The sequence below is a fragment of the Abramis brama genome (genome assembly GCF_963993115.1).
Source record: "Abramis brama genome assembly, chromosome: 7".
NCBI classification, from domain to species: Eukaryota; Metazoa; Chordata; class Actinopteri; order Cypriniformes; family Leuciscidae; genus Abramis; species Abramis brama.
The window spans coordinates 17,351,627-17,377,956 of NC_139969.1; the positions used below are offsets into that span (position 1 = coordinate 17,351,627).

At 40.6% G+C, this 26,330-nt stretch overlaps 1 protein-coding gene across 1 annotated transcript; it reads left to right on the forward strand.

The window, feature by feature from the left end:
- Window positions 1-442: 442 nt before the first annotated feature.
- Window positions 443-26,048, forward strand: ccdc24 (coiled-coil domain containing 24). Its single transcript, XM_084119983.1, has 9 exons — window positions 443-688; window positions 993-1,204; window positions 2,619-2,788; window positions 9,601-9,753; window positions 9,855-9,959; window positions 17,941-17,995; window positions 22,913-22,979; window positions 23,504-23,621; window positions 24,552-26,048. Exons 2-9 carry the CDS (start codon window positions 1,022-1,024, stop codon window positions 24,970-24,972), a joined length of 1,272 nt encoding a protein of 423 aa, XP_083976109.1. The 5' UTR covers window positions 443-688; window positions 993-1,021; the 3' UTR covers window positions 24,973-26,048.
- The last annotated feature ends 282 nt before the right edge of the window (window positions 26,049-26,330 follow it).

The window sequence follows — 26,330 nt, forward strand, 5'->3', positions numbered from 1 at the left end:
ACATGAATGAAAACGAGGCTGTGAGGGATCTTCGGTGGGTTGTGCTGTTATTTGTGTCTTGGATTGTTTTGCTGACGAAACACTGCGAAAATATATTTCCAAGAAGTTTCAGTACTAGACTAAAAACTCCAGTCAGCATGAGCTATGGAAAGGGAGCTATATACTGTATAATACAGCTAAGTTGTATAATACAACTTTTTACAGCGGATACCATTGAAAACACGGTAAGCCTGCATTACAGTCCATTACAGCCTCGCTTTCATACCGGTTCTGCTCTGAATAAGGTCTGTGGACGTGTTCTGAACAATATCAACTGCTGTATAATTATGAATTTGTTCGAAATTTAAAGAAAACACACACACACACACACACACACACACACACACACACACACACACACACACACACACACACACACACACACACACACACACACACACACACACACACACGCACACACACACACACACACACACACACACACACACACGTCATATTAATAACAAATATTAATATGATTAAATAACTGAACAGAAAAAAAGATGAGGTCATTTGTAATGTACACTAGGTCCGAACGGGTTAACAAAGATCACTATCACGAGCCCTTTAGCCAATCATTTGACTGCGCAAGTTTGTCTCCATAGGAACAGGAATGTTTACACTGATACAGGAAGCTACAATTGTTTTGGTGAGTAACTTATCCGCCAGTGGGGAATGTGCTTGTTCTAAAAGTAATGTTTATGCTTGCACAAATGTATGCCAGCTTAAATCTTTCTCCAATCATACTTGTTTCATTATCGTAAACGTTTAAAGTCACCAAATACTAGGTTAACGTGTTATTGCCAAAGTTAATTGGTCATATTTACGCCGCAATATCATGTTTGTTTATCATGCTCTTTCCCTTTGTACAGTGCATCGCTGCCGTTGAATGCTGTATGAGATTTTGAAATGTATGTAGGGATGTATTTAATTTTCTATGTATTTATTTACAGCTATTTTGTCTCCAGTATGGACACACCGAATGCACTCCAGTGGTGAGCTTTTTGTGCTCAGCTCTGGAAATAGCGGCCCCATGGACAATTTCCAACGCCAACAATCTGTGTGGAATTTAGTGCAGGAAAATGTTCCCTGCTCTGAGCTTCCTGAGATCCGAGCAGTACTTGGAGATGCATTGATTGATACGTACGCTGAGTTGTATTCAGAGGTATGAGGCATATTTATGCATCAGACTGTCTAGTAAGAAAACAGAATGTGATCGCTGAAAGTAATTTTATAATCTTTTATAAAATAACTGAAAAAATAACTTTTTTTTTCTTTTGAAAGGCCAATGGAAACATCCCTTCAGGCGATATATATATATATATATATATATATATATATATATATATATATATATATATAAGATAGCCTAGCCAGTATAGCCTACCCCTGACGTGTAACTTTAAACCAGTTTTGAATTACAACTCCCAAGAGTGTATTATCTCAGTGCATGGAATGCAAACCTTATTTGAACAGATACAGGGACTGTTTCATAGCTGACTCTTTCAAAGATAAATAGTCTTTCACAAACTGCATACGCAGTATACTCAGACAAATGTGCATATGGAAATAGTAGGTGGAAGCTTATCTATGGAAGACTTATTTGATTCCTCCTTCCTCTGAACACTAAATAGGATTTATGACCTTCTGTTTAAACCCCCCTCTGCTGTTCATAAGGACTTCTGAGATTTTTTTTTAACATAGTAAGGCATTCTAATGCCTCGAATCTGTTCAAGGGAATTTTATACATTTTCACTGCAAATAATGATTATGATAATGCATTTTCTTAGCAACCAAGGACTTCTTACCTTGTCAGTAAGACCTATTTTGAACACCAGTAAAGTTTATAACTACTGTGCTGCAAAACAAAAATGCGAGGAGCTTTGCTCTGCTAAGACTCTAGTTTTTCTGTCAATTTTCCTCTCTCACTTTGCCTTTGAGCTTGTCCTTGAGAACATTTTTCAGTACAAAGATGAAAGTCAATAAACAAGAAAAGAAACATGCTCTTTTGTATCAAAGTTTGCACTGAGGTCATTTTTAAGCCTGCATCCTCACATAAATGTCTGTGCACATCCTAAACCCCAGGTTCTGCAGTGGAAATAAGAAGGAGCTGAAGTTATTTAGGCTTGAAGTTGCTTTCGTGCAGGCACAGCAGGATCAGAATTCTCAGGGAGCTGGTTTTACTCCGTCTTGCATTGCCTTCGACAAGCTTTGAAGTGTATTTTCAGAGTCCGAGGGAACTTGAACGTCCCAAGACAGGTGTGGAGATTGGTAATAGAGTGCAGACATTGTTTGCCAGTGCCGTGACAGGCTTTCATTTCCCTCTCTGGCTTTTCACCTCACGTGGTGGAGCGTTTGTGAGAATAACACATGGATTTTCTTTTTTATATTCTCTGAAATTTTCAGTTTTTTATACCCATTTCAGAGATTAGAGACACTTGTGATGGGATGTTAACCAACTGCCTGCATTTCTCTAGTTGTAGAGCAGCTTGTTACATGGATTTGGAAAGTGCATTTCATACAAAGCTGAGCCAAATAGCACTCTCCTGTTAACGCTTTCCTCTGTTGACCTGTTTTAGGTGGAGATGTGGGAGAAGATTTGGCAGGAGCTCCATTACTCAGAGCAGGGCAGTAGGCCAGAAGCCCCTGTGTTCCCTCTGGCTGACCCCCCGGCTGTTAAAGAGTTGCTAAAAGCAGAGATTCAATTGTTGCTGCTCTCACTGAGGGAAAAAGCAGCCAGTCAGGGCAGGTGAGGAAGATACATGGTTATAATATTACTGCTATGCAACATGGATCCTCGACTGTTACACAACAGACATCAAGCCTCAAACATTATACCAACAGTTAACTTTAACCGTTATCAAAGCTAACACAAATTAACATTAACTATCAGCTCTGAAAGACTTTTAACCTCTGACGTCTTGTTGATAGTCATAAACTTTATTAAAACCCACTCACTAGACATGAGCCATAAAATTTGGTTCAAATTCTGGCTGATACAGATACACTGACATTACAATTCTATACTATTCATGAAAAACTAAAATAAATCATTTTAAATGTGACAAGTAAATTCCAGCATCACAATGTACAACAGGATGATTTGTTAAAGATCACATTTAATTGTGTTATTCAGTAATTAGTGTTTTTAAAGCTTAATTTTAAGTGAGCTTGTTAGATGACGGCAAAGGGAATCTAAATAAAAATGACAGAAATGAGCATACACAATTAAATATCTAATATCGACTGATACCAATAAATTAAAAATAGTTAAATCTGTCAAAAAAACGATACTGTACCAAAATATCGTGCATCCTTGCAATAAAGTCATGGTTTGATGAACTATATTACTTATATTAACTCTAAATTGTAGTCATTTTTAAAATGAACTTTTCCAATAGATTCCAACTGAAATGTTTAATCTGAAGATCTAGAACTCACTGTCAAGTCTCATCTGTGGGTGTCGTGTTGTAATTGCTTTCCCTGACTTGACGAATGAATGTTCTGACCTTAATGGAGACCCGAAGTATTCTTTTCAACTGAATGGGAGTGAGTTCATAGGTCAGGGATTTGCTTTTGTAAAGTAGCATTGCTTTAAAAGAAATGCTTGCTGATAAATCATTGACTTTTAAAGCTTGGAGCAGCCATAGGAGCACATCCCAAAAGAACTGCTTTAAATGAAGTGAATCAGTTACGTCAGCAGTAAGGACTATGTCTGGTTTGTTTGACAGTTCATGTTCTGTTTGCTTTTAAATTTGTAGCTATTTATGATTACATTTCAATTTGTTGCCTAGTGGCTTTTCTTTCTTAGGGTTCTTTGTTACTTTTTGTGGCTCCTTGCCTAATATAACAATGCACTGGGGAAGAAGATATTTACAGGTACCAGTCAGGCAGGAGGGGCGATTTTCTCTCAGCAACCAGCTAAACAGTGGAAAGAATGTCTTTACAAGGTCTTCTTTTGAAAGGTTTTTAATGTACTTTCAACAATAAAATTTCAATTCATTAAAATCCGTCGATTTCGTTGGTTAACTATTTACATTATTCTTTGCTGAGCCTGTAGATCCATTTTTCACATATTTATATTCCTTATAACCCTTCTCTCTTCGTAGACAAAAAGCTCTCTTTTCAGCCATGGCAAATCAGGAGCAGGTGTTTGGTGACTACCGGGAGAGTCCATCAGAGAAAACACTTTCATTCATTCCCAAATTGCTGAAACGAATTGGCTCTGTCACCCAGAAACAAATATTGCATATGAGCATTGGGGTGTAAACTTGTTTGGTTTCAATGTCAGTTTTTGTTTGTTACCAACTTCCTTTGGTGACATAATTTAGCCGCTGATCTGCTTTGAGGACAAATCTGGATTACTTCTCTTTCATATTGCTCCAGGTTTGGAGCTTTCCCGGCACCTGATGCGGGCCAAAGCAGGAAGCCGTCGATTCAATGGCGTTTTTTGCGCTTTAACGTGGGCAAGAAAGCTTTTGAAAGGAATTCATTTAATGGATCTAGTTAGCGGCACTTTTCCCCCTCTCGGCCAATGGCCTCCCCTCCCTCCTGTGTGGTCTAAGTCCTTGTCTGCGTGATTTGTTGTGGCTGTATGGAGTCAAGCTGCACCTGTTTCTTTATGCTAGGTCTCCGTTTAATGGGCATTGAGAGAGAACCTTAGTTCATGCGTGAACTGCGAGCGGCTGAGACTTTAAAAGCCGACCAAAGGAAGGTTCTTAAATCTCTGGAGAGTGATGCCACAACAATCGGCGCAGGAAGGCTGGAAAGAGAAAGTTGTGTGCACAGCGTATTTCACATGTAGGTAAATTATCAGTGCAGATGGAGGGGCGTTTTGAAAGAGCCTCTTATTTTCCTCTGATACATTGAGGGATTTTTCTTTTGTCCTCTTTTTGATGTGGCGGCTCCTCTGTGCCATCTTTGTTGGCAAGAGTATGTTCCTCCCTCCTCTGTGAACACTGCTAAGCTGCTTACTGATCTGTGCCCACAATGTAGCCTCTGTTCCTGTCAGTACATCCCCTCTATATGAGCAGAGCAGAGATGGGCGTCGGACCTTTGCTCGTAATGCAGGATTCGGTCAGAGATGCTTGTTAACGTCTTCTGGCTCTTTTTATCAGGCTACAAAAGCCCCACAAACATGCAAACTGTATCCTGTCAGTGCTTAAAAAGAAAGAGTGAAGATGTGAGCAACGATGGGCTGAAAGCGATACACAGCTTTACGTCTGAATAATGTCTTTGAGTGAGAAAGGACCATCTGTTTGCTTCATCTTTGTTGTATATCTGGTTATTCAGATGTTTAATGCATACAGTTTAATGCAGTTAAATGCATTTCTAAATACAAACCTTTGTGCTTATTTACAATAACATTTCAAAGAGGTGTCCATGGACTGTAACATCAAGTCCAGGCTTGATGTGTGGTTAGAAAACATGGCTGTGGATAAAAGGCCTTTGCTCCCTTGTTGTGTGTTGCCTTCATCCGCTCTCATGCACTCAGCAAGGCTGTTTTAAGATTACAGCAAGAACTGAGAGCGCCATTTTATTTATCACTAAAAACAACAGCATTCTGTTCTTATTATTGAGATGTTTTTTTTTCTCATGTGTATATATATTAAGAAATAATAACAATACCATATTGTGCAAATGCACCTTTTAATTCTTAAATGTGTATATATATATATATATATATACAGTGGTGGTCAGAATTAATGGTACCCCTGGTTAATATGATCAAAAATGGCAGTAAAAAAATAAATCTGCATTGTTTATCCTTTTGATCTTTCATTCAAAAAATTCGCAAAAATCAAACCTTTCATTGAAGTAAAAGAATTGAAAGTGGGGAGGAAATCACATTATGAAATAAATGTTTTTCTCCAAAACACGTCGGCCACAATTATTGGCACCCCTAGAATTTTTTACGAGTAAAATATCTCTGAAGTATATTCCCATTAATATTTACCCTTCTTAGCACACCAGGGTGACTAGGAACATGAAATTGTCTAGCTATGGCTTCTTGTTTCACAGGAGTTTAAATATGACGAATACACAAAGGCCAAATTCCCTTAATCATCCATCACAATGAGTAAAACCAAAGAATATAGTTCTGATGTGCATCAAAAGATTGTTGAGCTTCACAAAATAGAAAGTGGCTGTAAGAAAATAGCTAAAGAATTGAAAATCCCCATTTCCACCATCAGGGCAATAATTAAGAAGTTCCAATCAACTAAAGATGTTACGAATCTGCCAGGAAGAGGACATGTGTCTATATTGTCTTAATGCACGGTGAGGAGGAAAGATTGAGCAGCCAAAGACTCTCCAAGGATCACAGATGGAGAATTGCAGAGATTAGTTGAGTCTTGGGGGTCAGAAAGCCTAACATTTTTTTATCAAACAACCCGTACATCCCCACATGTTGTTTGGGAGGGTTTCAAGAAAAATCCTCCTCGCTTCTCCAAAAATAAACTCCAGCATATTCAGTTGTCAGACATGACTGGAACTTTAAAAGGGACCGGATTCTGTGGTCAGATGAAACAAAAAAGGGCTTTTTGGCAGCAAACCCACCAGATGTGTTTGGTGCAAACAAGGATAAAAAGTACCCCATGCCTACGGTTAAATTTACTGCTGGATCTTATATGTTGTGGGCCTATTTTTTTTGCTGGAGGTCCTGGATATCTTGTTCAGATACATGGTATTATGGATTCTAGCAAATACCAACAGATAAAAAATCAAAACCTGACGGCTTCTGCTAGAAATCTTATAATGGGCCGTGGTTGGATCTTCCATCAGGACAACGGTCCAAAACAAACGTCAACACAAAAATTGGTAACTGAGCACAAAATGAAGCTTCTGCCATGACCGTCCCAGTCCCCTAAACTGAATCATACAGAAAATGAGTGGGATGAACTGAAGAGAAGAAGCACCAACATGAACTTGTGAATCTGAAGGGTCTGGAGAGATTCTGTATGAGGAACGGTCTCTGATCTCTTGTCAGTTATTCTCCAAACTCATCAGGCATTATAGAAGAAAACTCAGATCTGTTATCTTGGCAAAAGGAGGTTGCAAAAAGTATTTAATAACAGGGAGCCAATAATTATGGCCAGCGTGTTTTGGAGAAAAGCATTTATTTTATAATGTGATTTACCCCCCACTTTCAGTTCTTTTACTTCAATGAAAGGTTAGAATTTTTTTAATGAAAGATCAAAAGGATAAACAATGCAAAAAAAATTTTTACAGCCATTTTTTATCATATTTACCTGGGGTGCCATTAATTCTGACCACCACTGTATATATATATATATATATATATATATATATATATATATATATATATATATATATAGTATTTATGAATTGAAATATTCATGTTGTGTAATGTGTGTATGTGTGTGTATATATATATATATATACACACACACACACACACACACATACAATGCATGTATATATTGATTCCGAATACACATACTCTTGTATCATTATATAGCCTACGTTGAAAACTTATATTATTTTTATTATATATTATATAATGATATTTATTATCATTCTTATTATTGTTAGTTAGAAATTCCATACTATGTATAAGGTACCTCATCTATTAACTTCTCCTAATAAATGGGGTGGTATTAAAAAACAATGTGATCAGATTTTTTAATAAAGAAAGTAATACTTTTTTCAGCACGGATGTTTTAAATTGATCAAATTTACAGTTAATATATACAAAATATGTTTTAAATAAATGTTGTTCTTTTCAACTTTCTGTTCATCAAAGAAATGCTGAAAAAATGCATCAAGGTTTCCACAAAAATATTAAGTAGCACAACTGTTTTCAACATCAATAACAATTAGAAACTAAATCAGCACCAAATCAGCATGAAGCAACTTTCCCATTCGCCTGACATCACATAAGTTGCACAATAGTTGTATATTACTAAATGATTTCTGAAGGATCATGTGACACTGAAAACTGGAGAAATGGCTGCTGAAAATTCAGCTTTGCCATTACAGGAATAAATGACAGTAAATTAAAAACGGTATATGAAATTGTAATGATATTTTCCCAATATTGCTGTTTTTGCTGAATTTTTGATCAAATAAATGCAGCCTTGATGAGACCCCAGACTTTTGAACGGTAGTGTATTTTTCTTTTTGTATTTTACCCCTAACTGTTTTCTTATAATACAAAACTTTCAGTTCTATTTATTGTAGTGTTGTACTGTTTAAAGGTGAGGTAAGCGATATTTCAAAAACGCTGTTGGATATTGTTGATATTTGAAATCAACCCAAACAAACACACCCCTCTCTTCATTGCTCAGCCTCCATAGCTCACCGACCAATCCTAACCACCCTGCTCCGAGTCGGTCTTGAACCCTGATCGCTAGCATGCGAGGCAAGTGTACTAACAATGACGCTAAACACCACATTCTCTAGCAGTCGTCATCGCGACTCTCAGTAGCTGGCCTCCGTTACGCACGCAATCCAAGAGTGGATGTCTGTTTATCATAGCAGAAGCGCAACAAAATAATGCTTCACGAAAAATTTGTTGTTAGTTACCAACAGCACAGCAGCTTCAGACAACAATGACACTCAAACTGTTACTCACGTGTGGAGCGGAATCAAAGCAACCTCCGCGTCTGTTTTCAGGCCTTCCCGCTTGGGTCTCTCCAGCGCTGGAAAGCTTTTCTAATTTTAACGCGGGTCCTAAAGCTCTTGCCCAGTCATAACCCTTCATTTTCCAGTGATTTCTTCTGAGCTTTTCTCTTTTGTATTGTATCAACTCTCTTTCTACAGTCTTTCTTCAAATCTCCCTCTTGCTCGTTCTCTCTCCTCCACCGTCATACGCGCCCTAATGCTGATAGGCTACACACGTTTGTTGTTGTTTGTTTGTGTGTCGGTCCGACTAACTTCTAAACAACGGTTTTCAAATATTGCTTACCCCACCTTTAAGGGCCAGACACCAAAAGCTATGAGTTTGAGAATGATTTGCCTGACTTTCCCCACAGTACAACATCATTCTGCTGTATTAGTAGTTATTTTGGTTGGGGATATGGGGCCTTGAATAAATAATGTGTCTTCCAAGAAAATTCTGATTTTTTTAAAGTTAGTAAAACAAATTTTCTAGATCAGTGTTTCCTAATTGTATTTGTTTAAGGCACCCCATAGCTCCATCAGTAAGTCTCAAGAAATACCCCATCACTGAATCCAAACCAGAAAGGTGTTCCTCTTATCTGATATTTTTATGGATATCATTCAGCATCTTCATTCATTTTTAGTGCACTTGTTAAACCACAACAAAAAAATCAATACTGTGTGGAAAGAGACTCTCCAAATAGCTTTAATGAGATTAGATCTATTTAATGAGATCCCATTTGGTCTTTCACAGGTTTCTTGAGAAAGATCTAACAGCACATTTATTTATAAATTAAATCCAATTAAGTATACTTTACTTTTTTAGTTTAACAAGGCAAAATCCTGCTTGGGAATCACAGTAAAACTGTGCTAGCACTTTTCACTTTCACCATTCTGTCATTCTCACTGTCAATAAATGAGTGTGCGTGTGTGTCGCAGGGATGAAGAGGAGGTCATGGCCCTGTACAATCCTAGTGTGGTGAGTTACGCATTGAGCAGCAGTAGCACACAGAGACAGGGGAGTCCAGGCAGCTGGTGCGTAAAGAAATCACCTTCCAGACCCCCATCTAGCCAGAGCAAGATTGGAAGCAGGTCAGTGTTTCAAAATGATATACCCGTGAGTGTACTTCTACATGACAGAAGTTGATGATATTGATTGCGTTAGTAAGTATTGAATAGCACTCTTTTTTCAGGTCAATCTCTAGCCTCTCGTCTCACTCCAGCTGTGAGGAAGAAATCAAGGCCTTAAGACACAAGTTAAACATCACCCATATAGATGAAGTCGTGACCCATCTCAGGTGAGGTGTATATCTGAGCAGTTATACGCACTGCTCCCTTTAAAGTACTCAATTCAGTTGTTCTACCCTTTAGAGTGAGTAAGGCAACGTGATGCTCATTTTTAATTGGAAGTCACACAGAGTGTGAGTACATGTTATTATAACTGAGGTTTGCTTTGAGCATATTATGAAAACTATGAACATCACAGTAAAATTTCAGACCTAATTCCATGCATAACAAATGCAATTACTTTTTTATCAAGCAGATAATATTGGAATCATTTGTTTACACCCGAGGCAGTGTACATAACATAATGACTTTTTAGCCAGCAAGATTGTCCGTTTGCAGTTTGATCCTGTTTTGCAGTGAAGTTAATATTGTGGAACACGCATTCCTCAGGGTAGATTTCTCCCTCCTTTGTTCAGCATGTGCTCATACTGACTATGGACGCAGACCAGACACGCTCCTTCTTGTGCAAACATGTTGTTGTTAAATCAGAATGTTGGACTTCCTCACCTCTTTCCCTCTTTCCACAACTGCTCATGCTCATATACACTTTCATCTAGGATTATATTACTTACTGCTGGTTCTAAATTGGTGGCTACATTTCGATTTGGGGTTGTCTGTAAGCTCACACATACACTAACAGTCAAATGTTTGTACACACTTGACTAAACTGATTTCTCTTGTCCTTAAAAAGCTTTTCATCTATGTTTTAATGTCATAAATAAATTAATTCATTTTAAATGAATTAAACATGAATTAAATAATTAATAAAATAATAAAGTTAAAATGCATTTATTATTTTTATGTATTTAAATATTATTTTAAATTAAATATGTAATAATATTAAATAATATTATTTTATTAGTTATGTTCATTCATATAAACTAAAAGTTCAAATGTATTTATTATTTTCGTTTAATAAAATATAATTTACATTTAATAAATCTATCTATAAATTACAGAAACGTCTGTCTGTCTGTGTGTGTGTCTGTGTGTGTGTATGTCTGTTAACCACATATCTCTCGAACCGTTAGTCCGATGGATTTGAAATTTGACAGGTGTCTTGCCACGGGAACGAGTAAGTGCAGTGCCAAGTTTGACGTTGTTTGGGTGAGAAATGCTAAAGATATCGTTAAATATATCATTTTTAAAAGGTTGTGGTTTAAAAATAAACATTCTGAAATTAGAGGGTTGTATCGTTCAAAGAAGCCCCAAGAAGGTTGTGGTTTAAAAATAAACATTCTGACATAAACATTCAGTCAGCTACACTGTTTACTTCTGAATATTATAGTTTGGTTCCAGAACGTGATAAATCCATTTTGATTAATTTTAGTAAAAATGTGTTTTCTTTACCAAGAAAGTGGCAAGATGAAAACGACTATTTTCTGTTTCAAACTTTCACATAGCATCTTTAGGTTATAATATCATAAAAAATTCAAATCCAGATTTGGATTTTCAAAGATTTATTATAAAAACGGATTATTTTTCCCTAAAAATGCAATAAATTCATGACACTTTTTTTTCCAAAATGCTATCATATTGAAACTGTTGAAATCAGCCATCACTAAGAAATATCTCCTGAACTTTTTTGACGGGGATCAGCTCACAAAAACTGATTTTGCACGGGCACTTTGCACTGCTCCCTGAATCGACGCGCTTATTCATTTGTGGATGTTAACTGAATCTGTAAGTCAGCTATGCTGTTTACTTCTGAATATTATATTTCATTCTGGTGCGCTTAACGTTATCGCTGCTGTGTAATAGTAGCCTATGCTATTCACCAACTAAACATATCCTATTCAATGTGTTCACAGTCTCTTTCACGGGCATCATTTGTCATCAAAATGTCACTGAACTTTTGCTGTGTAATTGTAACAATGAGCACTCAAACACACCAAACCAACAATTACTAAAAACACACTCAAAAACTGATTTTGCACGGGCATTTTGCACTAGCACTTAGAAGGTTGTGGTATTCATAAACACTCAGTCAGCTACACTGTTTACTTCTGAATATTATAGTTTATTCACAGCCATCATTTGTAGTAACCTAGCCTGCTCCCTGAATTCAATGCATTCACAGTCTCTTTCACGGGCACCAAACCAACAATTACTAAAAACACACACAAAAACGTCTCGGTTACGTATGTAACCCTCGTTCCCTGAGTAGGGAACAGAGACGTTACGTCGGATGACGACGAATGGGGTTTCGCTTAGAAAGCCTATCATCTTCGAGTATATAAAACGAGCCAATGGCAATGAAATGCCATGGGTCTGCGGAATTTGCATAGCGTATCTCCGCCCCACGCAGGGGGTATATAAGGAAGTGCGCGAGCAACATGCAGATATGTCTTCGCTGAGGAGCCGAGACTGAACTCAGGCGTTCCAGCGGTACAGCGGAAGTGGCAGGGAGACGTAACGTCTCTGTTCCCTACTCAGGGAACGAGGGTTACATACGTAACCGAGACGTTCCCTTTCGTTGTCACTCCGAGTTACGTCGGATGACGATGAATGGGGTTCCCAGTGTAATCACGCCACCTCTCGACTGTCTTCCAGTGCCCTGCGTAAGTCTGAGCTCCCTGTCGTGAGACTGGCACGGACGAAGGACTCCTACCTAACACAGGAATACCAAGGTACACTGGGAAGCATATCTCAGTGGAAATATGCAATCATGCCCAACCCGAAGGGGGGGACTTAGAATACACATATGACCCCGAAGGGCTGCATATGGAGTAACACTGGGGTGTCCAGCCGCAGGTGGAATATTTCAACCCCAGGGGTGGCAAGGTGGCTTGCCGAGGGAAAGACACATGCTCAGAGAGGCTTACAATGGAAATACACATGTGGGGGTCGCCCAGAAGGGGGAACCATGCACATGGAGGCACCTAGCCAAGCGCGAAAGCTGCCAGTGGCATAACTCTGGCGTTGACGTCGTCAGTGCTGGAGGAGACTCAGGGCTTATTAGGCTCACCTGAGGAGAATATCGCACGTATCCCGTCCGTGGAGAGGAATGGCGAGCAAGCGAAGACACCTGAGCAGAATCTAGTACCGGCTAGTTGAAGCGAGTACATGAGAAGAAACTGGCTCTACTCGGAGATTGTAGAATCTCGCGAATGTGTTAGGTGTCGCCCAGCCTGCAGCTCTGCAGATGTCTGTTAGCGAGGCGCCATGCGCTAGAGCCCAAGAGGATACCACACTCCGAGTGGAGTGGGCCGTCACACCAAGGGGGCACGGTCGACCTTGCTGCTGGTAAGCCAAAGCGATGGCGTCCACTATCCAGTGAGACAACCTTTGCTTGGAGAGAGCCTTTCCCTTCAGCTTCCCACCATAACAGACAAAGAGCTGGTCTGAGGTCCTGAAACACTGCGTTCTGTCAACGTAAGCACGAAGGGCGCGTACTGGACAGAGCAGTGCCAAGGCTGGGTCTGCCTCCTCCAATGGCAGCGCTTGCAGGTTCACCACCTGGTCTCGAAAGGGTGTGGTGGGAACCTTGGGCACATATCCAGGCCGGGGTCTCAGGATCACGTGAGAGTTAGCCGGTCCGAATTCCAGGCACGCTTCGTCAACCGAAAATGCCTGCAGGTCCCCTACCCTCTTGATGGAGGCCAATGCAACCAGGAGCGCTGTCTTTATTGACAGGAACTTAAGCTCCACTGATTGCAGACGCTCAAAGGGAGCACTCTGCAGGGCAGTTAAAACCACTGAGAGGTCCCAAGAGGGTACGAGGGGAGGACGAGGAGGATTCAATCTCCTGGCTCCCCTCAGGAACCTGACGATCAGGTCGTGCTTCCCTACGGACTTACCATCAACTGCGTCGTGATGTGCGGCAATGGCGGCAACATACACTTTCAGGGTGGAGGGAGACAGCCTTCGCTCCAACCCTTCTTGCAGGAAGGAAAGCACGACACTGATGGGGCATTTCGTGGGTTCAAGATTTTTAGAAGAACACCAGTTGACGAAGAGGTTCCACTTCAACGCATAGACATGTCTCGTGGACGATGCTCTAGCGGAAGTGATGGTAGCCACCACCGCTGGTGGTAGGGTACTCAAACCTACCTCCCGTCCAGGAGCCACACGTGGAGGTTCCATAGATCGGGACGAGGGTGCCATAAGGTGCCCCGTCCCTGAGAAAGCAGGTCCTTCCTCAGGGGAATAGGCCAGGGAGGTGCTGTCGCGAGGAGTACTAGTTCTGGGAACCAGGTGCGGTTGTGCCAATACGGGGCAACCAAAATTACCTGCTCCTCGTCCTCCCTGATCTTGCGCAAGGTCTGCGCAAGAAGGCTCACTGGGGGAAACGCATACTTGCGGAAGCCCCGCGGCCAGCTGTGCGCCAGTGCATCCGTGCCGAGCGTGCCCTCGGACAGGGAATAGAACAGGTCGCAATGGGACGAGTCGTGGGAGGTAAACAGATCTACCTGAGCGTCCCCTAACTGATCCCAAATCAGCTGGACCGACTGGGGATGGAGTCGCCATTCTCCAGCGAGAGGCCGAACTCGAGACAGCTCGTCGGCCACCTGGTTCAGGTGTCCCGGGATATAAATGGCTCGAAGCGACCTCAGATGCTTCTGACTCCATATGAGGAGGTGGCGGGCGAGTTGCGACATACGGCGGGAGCGTAGACCACCCTGACGGTTGATGTACGCTACTGTGGCGGTATTGTCTGATCGGACTAGTACGTGTTGACCCTTGAGCAAGGCGTACGGCCAGCAACTCGAGGCAATTGACATGCCAAAGGCGCTGGGGTCCTGTCCAGGAGCCCGCGGCAGCATGTCCATTGCACATGGCACCCCAACCCGTGGCGGAGGCATCTGTTGATACAACAACATGCCTGGAAGCTCGTTCTAAGGGAACTCCGGCCCGTAGAAAATTGAGGTTCGACCACGGGGGGAAGGTCGGACGGCAGGCCGGAGTCACTGGGACTCGGAGCATGCCGTGTTGCCATGCCCACCTCGGGACTCGATCGCGAAGCCAAAGCTGAAGCGGTCTCATATGAAGCAAACCGAGCGGCGTTACTGCGGCTGCGGATGCCATATGCCCCAGGAGCCTCTGAAAGAGTTTCAGTGGGACCGCACTCTTGCCCTCGAACTGACGAAGACAAGTCAGCAGTGACTGCGCGCGCTCGCTCGTAAGCTGCGCACACATGGCGACCGAGTCGATTTCCATACCGAGAAAAGAGATCCTCTGCACTGGGCAGAGTTTGCTCTTCTCCCAGTTGACCCGAAGGCCCAGACGAGCTAGGTGCCGGAGCACTAGGTCCCTGTGTTCGCAAACCTGGTCTCGAGAGTGAGCTAGAATCAGCCAGTCGTCGAGATAGTTCAGGATGCGAACCCCGTGTTCTCGTAGGGGAACAAGGGCTGCCTCGACGACCTTCGTGAAGACGCGAGGAGACAGGGCTAGCCCGAAGGGGAGAACCGCGTACTGGTATGCCTGCCCCTCGAAAGCAAACCGAAGAAAGCGGACTGCTGGGGCCGATCGGGAGGGGCGGGAGCCGCAGGAGGGCGCCCTCGGCGGCGAGCAGGCTGAGGCACCTGTGCCGACGACTGCGCTGCCGGAGCAGCGGGCCGCCGGGGCAGGACATGTTTTAAAGCCTCAGTCTGCTTCTGGGCAGTCGAGAACTGCTGGGCAACTCATCGAAGAGTGCTGGGTCAGTCCTCCCCTCGTGCATGTCACGTAACAACTGGGCCTGGTAGACCTGCAGTGTCGCCATGGCATGCAGTGAGGAGGCTGCCTGCCCCGCAGCTCTGTAGGCCTTCGCCACAAGGGTGGAGGAGAACCTACAGGCCTTGGAGGGGTGCTTTGGGTCGCCACGGGAAGAAGCACTCTGAGGACACAGCTGCATCGCAACAGAGCGTTCAACCTGGGGAACCCCAGTGTACCCTTTAGCAGCCCCCTGATCGAGAGGAGGAAAGGCGGAGGAGGTCGCCGAGCGATCACGGGAAGACAATGGTGCCTTCCAGGACCTTGTGACCTCCTCATGCACGTCCGGGAAGAAAGGTATTGGGGTTGGGCGGCGACGAGGGTCAGCGGCCGCTCCCAAAAACCAATCATCCAGCCGCGAGCGCACTGGACCAGGTGGCGGGGACCACTCAAGGCCAATGGCCGCGGCTGCCCGGGAAAGCATGGCCGTCAGCTCGGGATCAGACTCGGGCAATGCTGGGACACCCGAGGGTGGCAGCACAGCCGAATCGTCACTTCCCAAGGACTCCTGCCCACCTTGTGATGCAGCGATCGACATACGGTCCTCCTCTGGAGCGCCAAATGAGACATGCGGCAAGTCAGAGGACTGTACTGCAGGCTCATTTGAAACACTCGCGGGTTGCACGGCGCTAGAGGACGGTGTGGAGCGTGGAATAGTCGGCGCTTTGTTCCACACCGTAACCCTCAGGTCACCCTGGCCGCCAGCCGAAGTACCAGCTCTCGTGGAGCTCGTAGATCGGGGTGCGGGTGAGGGGACTCTACCACGAAGGTCATTGAGTCTCGACCGCAACCGTGTGATGGGCATGTTCCCGCAATGGGAACATGACTCATCCACAAACGCTGCCTTAGCGTGTTCAACACCCAGACACACAAGACAGCGATTGTGCCCATCAGAGTCAGACACATACAGACCGCAACCAGAAATACACGGGCGAGGCATCTTTAAAAAGACGTGCCGCGTGCAATGCTCTTTTGTGAAAGGAGATTTCTCCACAAATGTTGAAGCGACCAGGGAGATGAACACACAAACTCTGGCAAATCACTGCACAGATAAGCAGGGAATGTGCACTCGCTGGAACTCGCTGTCACACCAACACTTGGAGAGAGGCTCGTCTCGAAGAGAATGAAGAGATGAACTCAGAATTGGCTGTGGAGTGAAGAATCAACTTGGCCCCGAAGCGAAAACATATCTGCATGTTGCTCGCGCACTTCCTTATATACCCCCTGCGTGGGGCGGAGATACGCTATGCAAATTCCGCAGACCCATGGCATTTCATTGCCATTGGCTCGTTTTATATACTCGAAGATGATAGGCTTTCTAAGCGAAACCCCATTCGTCGTCATCCGACGTAACTCGAAAGGGAACTGATTTTGCATGGGCATTTTGCACTAGTGTTTAATAATATTGAATCGTATGATTTTATTAGTTTTATTATTTATTATTATTATTTACTGGATATATATATATATATATATATATATATACATATGCATACACACAACCATGTACTTTAAATGACTAATATAACCATCTCATACTATCACTATGTCATGGCACCACCTCAGTACATCTATTAAGGGATTCCCTCTTGAGTTCTCTCTCTCCTTAAGCCTCTCTTTCAGTACAAACTTTCTACTTTACGAACGCCTCGCTCAACCACTTTACCACCCACCATTCTCTACCTCCCATCCTCTCCTTCTCTGCCAGGCATGTGTAACCCTCCACCCAGCTAAGAGGAATGCAAACAGTAAGTCCTGCTGAGAGTGGCAGCAGGGAACTGAGATAGAAGGAGGGGAGTGAGTAGTCCGATCTATCCCTCCATCAGAACAAAAGACCTCATTGTGAGCAAATGAATACTAGATCCCGACATATGTAAGATTCCTTGGCCTTAAAAGAAAAGTGAAGAGAGTTTAAGTGACTACAATGCTTATGTAACAGAGAAGAAGTAGGCCAGTGTTCGCTTCCCCGCTGATCTGGAAAAGGGTTCATGGTGCAGCAGTTTGAGTCCAGCCCAGATAAAAACTCTTTTTGCTTAAACTTGTTTAAGTGATGCTGTGTTTTGTATGAAGTACTTAAATGAGAAGAGGTCTCCTATTTCTCGGAAACCCATAATGGCTCAGAATATGGACAGTTATTTATAGTTGCCATAATTATGTGCATCTTATTCTTGGTCCCACTTATGGTATTTAGTTTGTTTGATATATATTTTTCCCCATTACACTTCATGAGTGTTGATTTAGAATATATGCATATATGCACTTAATCCTTTAAAAAAGAAGGCCTTGTTTGATTAACAGGTCAGTCCTTACGGAAGAATCTGAAGCACTGAAAAGAGACGTGCGGGTCCTGCAGGTAAGGGCTCATTTTGACATTAAATACTGGTTTTGATTGCAACATCAATTTCAGGATTACTTTAATTACGTTATGAATCTGGATTCAGAGGGTGGAGGAATCTTTTTTCTTTTTTTCTATCTTTTCTAAGTGCACCTTTTTTTGAAAGGTTCAAACGACAATCACCAGTGACAACTGGAGATTCATCCGTTGTAAAACGCAAAAGACTTCAGAGAAAAAAAGAGACTGCAACCGGCCCATGCGAAAACAAGGATAATATCGGAAGGGCATTAAATGTAGTCACGCAATGCTGATGTTGTTAACATTAACAATTTGAGAACAAAGTATAATTTGCACGGTGACGTGATATGATAAGCAATCGTTAGATTAAATCGGCGCGATTTACTGCAATGCTTTTTTCCCCTTGATGTTTTTCCCCTTGATGTGGATGTTACTTACTTGTTCAGATGACATTTTCCGGTGAAAATTCTTATGTTGGTCAAACTTCCAAAAAGTAGAATCTGTGATTCCGAATGACAGTATCCACACCGGCGCAGTGATTGACAGCCGCACATTCTCCTCAAAACATTGGATTCATCCGCGCTGTCCCATGCCGATGCACAACGCACGTAAAGTTGATAATTCCGCGAATAACTGCAATTGCAGATTTCGAACAGAGATGGCGACAAAGAGGAAAAACTGCGGACTGCAGCTTTAACTCTTCTTTTGTGGTTTCTACAAAGAACAAAATGTATAGCTTTCAGATTGGTCAGTAATCAGATTTCCCTTATGAACTGCTGCAGTTTTTATTATTATTGTGAAATAAATATTGCAGACATAAAAGCAAGTTTCATCTCCATAAGACTAGTGAAGATAATATGATAGTTCCCAAAACCCAACTCTGAGTGTTCTAACACTGTGGAACTGCTCGTACAGATTAAACAAACTGCTTAATAACCATTTTTAATTATCTCAGTTTGGTGCAACTGAAAACTGCAGTGCAAATTTGTATTTGACTCTCTATTAGTTTCTACCTTTGAGAATGAGAGAATTGCCCTTATATTTGCTTACATGTAATTATGAGGAAAAAATGCAACACTTTACATTACTGTCCAAATTATACTGTAATTACCTACTATAGTAATTTCAAAAATTACTGCCATGATGCTACAGTGTTGTGAATGGTTGCTTGGATCAGTGCTAAATTTAAGTTGAAAATGAATAGACTTAGTTTTAGCAATAACAATACCAGCTATGATGTTGGCAATAGCTGCTATAGCTTTGGGTGGTTGCTATTGGGTGCTCCCAGGTATGACTTCTGTCCTTCAATGTTCTGTATGTCTGTGTTGAAAGTCACTGAAAGTGTGCAGTGTGCATTATTTTTTTTTCAACCTTTAAGGGGCTTTAGAGGCCCTTAACATGCAACTGACTCTACAGCTCCCGCTTGAATACAGTCAAAAAACGTGCATATATCATGTATGTATGAAATCGGATACACATATAGTTCTCATTGAGCTGAATATGGCTATTGCGAGTCACGGTCATTGTGCCACCAACTGGCAGCAGGAAGTGTGTCACTTAAAACAGGCTTTGAAATCAGCCGCTTATGTACCTGAATTGCTGAATGCGGGGTCAGAATAATGTCAAGACATGGCAGATATAAATTAGATTTTTGATGTATTTACCTTCTATATTTACCCAATTTTCTAAAGCCATGGGGTGATGGTGGCGCCTGTGCTTGGGCCCGTCATTGCTGCCTGCTTATTTTTTTCAATATGAGGTATCAATCATGTGCCTTTTGAGGTTATTATAATATTTTGATGTTTATTCAGCATATTAAGCCTTAAGGTCCGAAAATCTCATCCAAACTTTTCGCATGTTAAAAAATAAATACGACCTCACGTTATGTCAATCACATCTACACACTGCCTCTGAAACTTTCGTCTGTCATAAAAAAAATTCGGATCCGGTTCAGTTTTCTGCGTTTTTCGCATCTGTAGCAAGCATTTTGAGAGGTGTTTTGACAATTCAGAGCCACTAAATGACGAATACGAAAAAACGCATACGAAAATTTCGGACTCAGTGTGCAAGGACCTTTAATATGAACAATAAAAAGTTATTCTTTCCTTAGTAATAACAATGACAATATGCACTAATAACAATGTGTAATTATGTACACCACCACTCATAAATTATACATTCAGTGGATAGTTTATTAGAATTACCCAGTGCTTGCTTAATAATTGCACCTTACATGAACACTCATGTAAAGTGTGAAATATAGAACAGTTGTTCCTTTTGATGTGTTACATAAGCAGCTGGGAAATGGATAATCATGCATCAACTACCATAGAACGAGCATATGTTTTTTTTAATAATGGATCACAGAGCATTTCTATTGTATATGAATACAAATACGTAAAACTAGCCCATTAAGCTCTTTTTCCATCTATGCAGCCGAACACACAGTGTCACACTGATCTCCTCTCAGTCAGGTTTCTACTGTACATCCTTGCTTCACTCTCTCTTCTGTTAAAGTGCAGAGCTCAGCCACAGATGTGAGCCACTCTCAAGCAAATGAGAACGCCATTTGTTTTTGACACACATATGCACACTATTTGAAGCATTCTGTCCAAACATGCTGTACAAATGCACTCCACCACTCACTGTGAAATCTCATCTTGCTACACATAACAATATACAGTATTGAGCATCAAATATGTTGTGATTACGTCACGTCACACAGCAGTTTCACATTTGGCCTAGACAGACAAAACTTGTTACATTGAACTGGGCCAATCCTAAAGTTCACTTAGACTGACAGGCTCATTCTTGACAGTGCCAGACTGGGATGTGTCCTGTCACATACCATTAAATTTGATGGTGAAGAAATTAAACAGTTCCACTGGCATAGACTGTTTATTTGAATTAAATGATCGGTCTTTAGAGAGAAATGTATATAATCAGAACAGTGTTAATCAGAATATTAGTGCTAGCCAAGAATTTAATGTCTCATTGCAGCTGGGGCCTGCAATTGGGAGTCTCAGCACTAAGGGTGGCTGAATTTTATTGAACCCTTTCATGCATGAATTATGACAATCTTCCTATGCTTTTTGATTGCTCTTAGGGCATGAAAAACAAGATTCTTTTTTCTTTCTTTTTTTTTTTTTTACACATTTTTGAATATTGTCTTGGACAATGAGTCAAAGTCAAACAGCAGTGTTATTTTGTACTATCATTGAGATACTGTTATAGTTTTTGTTAATATTTTGAATTAGATTTTAATTTTAGATTTTATGTTTTCATTTTAAGGTAGGTCATTTTGTTGTGTGCTTTGTCACTTTTATTAGTTTTTGTAAATATAGTTTTATTACTTTGTCTACATTAGTTTTAGTTATTTTAGTACTCCAACTTAAATTAAATTAAATTTAGTGCATTATTTCAAGTAATGATAAAGTTTATTTTTATTTTTATGGTTATGGTTTTAGTTTTAGTTGACCCTGTCCCGTGCACAGACATCTGCTCATCTGAGGGAGTGTGGGAGAGGGCGTCCCTCCTCCCTCTGGTCTTAGATTTCAGTGTCCTGCCTCATAACTATGGCTTTGCTAATGCTGTTTCTTTTCCAGCTGGCCTCTGGGGTTATACCGCTGCCCACAGACCACAGGGCTAAAATGTGCTCACCTCAGAGAGCTCTGTTTGTGTTTCATTTAAAAGGATGAGTGTATAATACATGTGCTGGGCAGTAAGCATGACTCTACATGAGATATCAGTGACTGAACCGAGGCAGCAGGCAGATTGGTGTAATAATAGTACTCCGCTGCCATACGACAATGACTGCTAATGGAGATCCGTGGCTTTGCAGCAAAAGCATGTGGTTTGGAGTCCCGTTTTAAGAGCTTGAGACTCAGTGGAGCAGTGCTGTGGAATCATTTAGTGCAGTGTGAGCTCTGGGTCTGCATCAACACTTATGATGGTGGGGGCTTTTTTATGGTAAATGTGTCACACTTTCCATTCTGAATCTGATTATTCTTTTTTTTTTCTTTCTTTTTTTTATCTGTAAAGCAATTTGGCAATTTATTCTTGATGCAGATACAAAGTTTCACATCATGAATTTTTGATTGAATCTTCACTCATAACGAATAAGACGAATAAAAAAGTAAATCTTACTACATACTGTAGAACATTTTGTTCGTTCGTGTTTTTAATCAAAAGTTCAAAAGTTTGGAGTTGGTAAGATTTTTTAAATGATTTTGAAAGAAGTCTCTTCTACTTCACCAAGGCTGCATTTATTTGATGAAAAATCAACAGTATATATTTTTTTTTTTATCAATTTAAAATAACTTTTTTATTTTTATCATTTTAAAATGTAATTTGTTCATTTGATGGCAAGTCAGCATCATTATTACTGGCCGGACATTATTACAGGCTGGAAGACCTTAAACTATAGCTGAGGCCAGCAAACAAGTTTAGACTGGTCTAAATGGGGGGTTTCGGCCGGAATATTGATCACAAATGCTATAGAATTGTGCCTATTAAAGTGATATGCTATAAACATATACAACAAAGATGATGTGGCAAACGTCTGCAGCATTACACTTTTTTAAAATGAAGTTGTATTTGCAGTGAGGCCATAGAAGAACCATTCTGGTTTCAACAAAGAACCTTTCAGTGAACAGTTTTTCTTAATGTAAAGAACATTTTAATATTTTAAAGAACTTTTCCCCCCCACTATAAAGAACCTTTTGTGGAACTGAAACGTCCCATGGATGTTGAGGGTTCTTCATGATGGAACCGTCAATGGCAATAAAGAACCTTTATTTTTAAGAGTGTACATTTGGAGAAACACTGGGGGAAAAATCTCTGCCATAAAGCTTAGTGGAGAGAGTGAAAGTATAATGATGTTGAAATCCTTTGGCTTGATTAGATGTTTTATCACAGGAAAACCTTGAGATTGAGAGAGCTAGTGCCCAGACAGAACCTGTCTCTCCAGAACCCACACTAGCAGGTATGTGGTTATTCATCTTCACAAAAAGATTCTGTTTTCATGCACCTTTGTATCAGACAAAAGCCTACTGGCAGACTGAACTAAAACAAGACTGTGTAGCTCTGAGGAGTTTTTGTCCATATAGGTAAATATATAATTTTGTCTATATATAAATTCAACTGTTGAGCATATTTTTTCCTAATAAACATTGCATCATAATGATCATTAAACCATTTTATTTTAAATCTGTAAATGTCTCCAAATGTGAAGAGGCCTTTTCAATAGTGTATCACCACCATCTAGTGGTTCACTCCTAAATCTTATGTACACTTTTCCTCTGTTTTTTTGGGCTGATAATAAACAAGTGTGTAAAAACAAGTGTGTCAGCCAGTGTGTAATGCAGTTTGTTCTTTTTATTGTACATACAACTCGTTCATAAAAAAGCAGCTAAATTAGTAATTCTGCAGTCTCAAATAAAGAAAAAAAATCTGATAAAAATGTAGACTGCTTAACACTGATTTCTTGTTTTCTCTGCTGGCTTTCAGAGCTCAAAGAGGAACGGAGACTCATTCAGAGGGATCTGAACGTCACGAGTTTAATAAACTGCTCCTACAACACAATAAATCAGAGCACCAGAAACAGAAACCCACAAATCCATGCAAGGTCAGATCACCTTTCCAGAATAATGCTTTGTATATGACTTGATGCACAGTCATGCAGAGGTGGACAGTAACAAAGTACATTTACCTGAGTACTTAAGTACACTCTTTGAGTATCTGTACTTTACTTGAATATTATTGTTTCTGGAAATTTTTTACTTCAACCTCACTACATTTGAAAGACAAATATCTTACTTTTTACTCCACTACATTTCTGTCAAGGTCCTTGAGTAGAAAGTAGTAACGTCAGTCAGGGGATGATTTTAGTTACAGGGGTTTTTGCATTTTGTTTGGAAATGAAAGTCGGGTTGACGTCAGAACCCGACTGATGTTGGAATCTGTCGTCAACACGATTTTCATTTTCAACCACAATACAACGTCTGTCCAACGTTGGAGATTAACGCCAATCTGACATTAGATTCTGACATCAACCTGATTTTCATTTTCATCGTTGGGTTTGGTCTTCTAAATGTGAATTTTGTCATTGTTTTGGAGCACACTTATAGATAACAGTAAGGCTAACATATTCATACTAAAAGCCAAAAAACTGTAAATAGGGCACTATTTGAGCCATTTGGGTGTCCGAAACCATTGTGGACATTATGGAGTGCACTTATTCAATCTCACTGTGTTCTAGAAATAAATTTGATATTGATATGAGGGTAGGCAGGCATAGATTCAGGGGCATAAGGTACTGTAAGTATTACATACAACAATAAAACAATGCATTGACATTTACGTTTTGCTTTTAAAAACGAGTACTTTGTACTTTTACTTAAGTAAAAATTGGTCTTTACCATTTTTAACGGAGTAATATTTGACCAGTAGTATCTGTACTTTTACTCAAGTAAGGAAGATGTGTACTTTGTCCACCTCTGCAGTCATGTAGTTGATCCAAGGTTCTTGTGGCTTAAATGTAGTATGTTTTTTAAAGGGAGATGAGTGGTCTAGCTCTGTCTGCAAATGATTCAGAAAGACCAAAACCATCAAACGCAACAGTTCCCCATTTTAAACCATGTCCGCCCAGAGACACAAACCACATCAGGAGCGACGTACTACTAATAAGCTCTTCAAGTGCTGAATCCGCAAGTCCTACTTCTGCTTTGGAACATGGGGACAAAGGTTGCAAGTACAGAGGAAATTCAGTAAGAGCTTCAGCATTCAGACTGGTGCCAGCAGCCACAGTCAGAGCATCAGGATCCGTCAAAGACTTCCTCCTAAAGATGGAGGTGACCAGAAACGGTGAACACCTCCAGCCCGCTCCTCCTGCAGTGCAGAGAACAGCCAGCAGGGGGCAGAGGGGGAACAGACACCCGAGCGTTCCTCGGCCCAACAGCCTGCTCTCTTCTCTTTGACAACAACTGGATGCTGCTCTTCATTGTTTTGTCCCTTACCCATAGGAATAAAACACAAACCACAAGTTGATCTTTAAAATAAACTTTATTTACCATTTCAAATTGAACAGTTTAAGATATACAGCTGACATGACTAAGACAATTTCAATGCAGTTTGGCCCTAAAATGGAAAAGACATGGTTAGATATGTTTGATAAAGTATTGAGCTCATGTCATTAATGTGCTTGTCTTTTTACTTCACTGTTTTTATATTGCCATGAGCACACGAGTACACACACACACACACACACACACACACACACTATTGTGATGACATCTTTTAGGATACAGGACATGGGTTTTATTTTTTGCAGTTATGTATTATTTTCTGTTGCTTTCAAACACGTATATATTTTTAAAGTGCCGTAACAACATTAAAATACATGATGCTGTTTTGAATAAACACTTCGGTAAGCAAGCGAAAGAATTCAGTTTCATTTGAGATACAGTATGCTGATTCTGTTTATAGCTTACTTTATACAGCCACAAAATTGTGCTCAATAGTTATTTCCATCTAGAACCTAGAGGTATTTATGTGCATATATTTTTGTTTTGCTCATTATAAACACAGCCCTGTCATGTCATTTGAAGGTGTATTCCATCACAATTAATTTACAAACTAATTGTTGCCTCATTATTGAGAGCAAAGTCAAATTAGGAGTAAAGTCCGTGTAAAAGTTTTCGGTTCTTCTTAGAAACACATTTTTTGCTTCCCAATAGCAGATTGACATGACGTATTAATACACCAAAATAAAATTTCCATAACATTCATTCAGTTTTTATCATTTTTCAAATGCATTTTGAAATTATTCAAAGATCAGCATACAAGTTAAAACGTTCTTTCCAGGCAATCAAATGTGCTTTCTCCGTTTCTTTTTACATTGTGCAGGATACATGAAACTGAATGAAATTGACAGAAATGTTCTTAAAGGGTTTTGCAGCACTACAAATACACTTACAATACTGAGATGAAGATATAACATTGTTGGCTTTAGACTGTGCCCTTTCTCATCAATAAACGATTTCTGTTTGACCAGACGCTTGTTCAAAAAGCATTTTTTTTTTCAAGTTTCAGTCCAAAGCCTTTGTTTGGCAATGTGTTTGAGTTGACATCAGCTGGCTTGAGGAGGTTTAGGGGGGAACAAATGTAGTGTCACAGAATATAGCTAAAAAATATTACAACTGATGATAAAATACAGTTTTAGTACTATAAAAATAAAAAGGAAAAATCTCTTAGAAAGGTAGATTTCTGTTAAATGGCAAAAACAGATCATTACATACTGATTAAAATTACTGTACGACATCAATAGTGACAGAAC

Bases quoted from the DNA above. Each gene is read 5' to 3' on its own strand.
- ccdc24 (XM_084119983.1), top strand. From the start codon at position 1,022: ATGCACTCCAGTGGTGAGCTTTTTGTGCTCAGCTCTGGAAATAGCGGC. The intron at 9,754-9,854 runs GTCAGTGTTTCA...CTCTTTTTTCAG, and splicing joins CAGAGCAAGATTGGAAGCAG to GTCAATCTCTAGCCTCTCGT. The intron at 23,622-24,551 runs GTCAGATCACCT...TGTTTTTTAAAG, and splicing joins AACCCACAAATCCATGCAAG to GGAGATGAGTGGTCTAGCTC.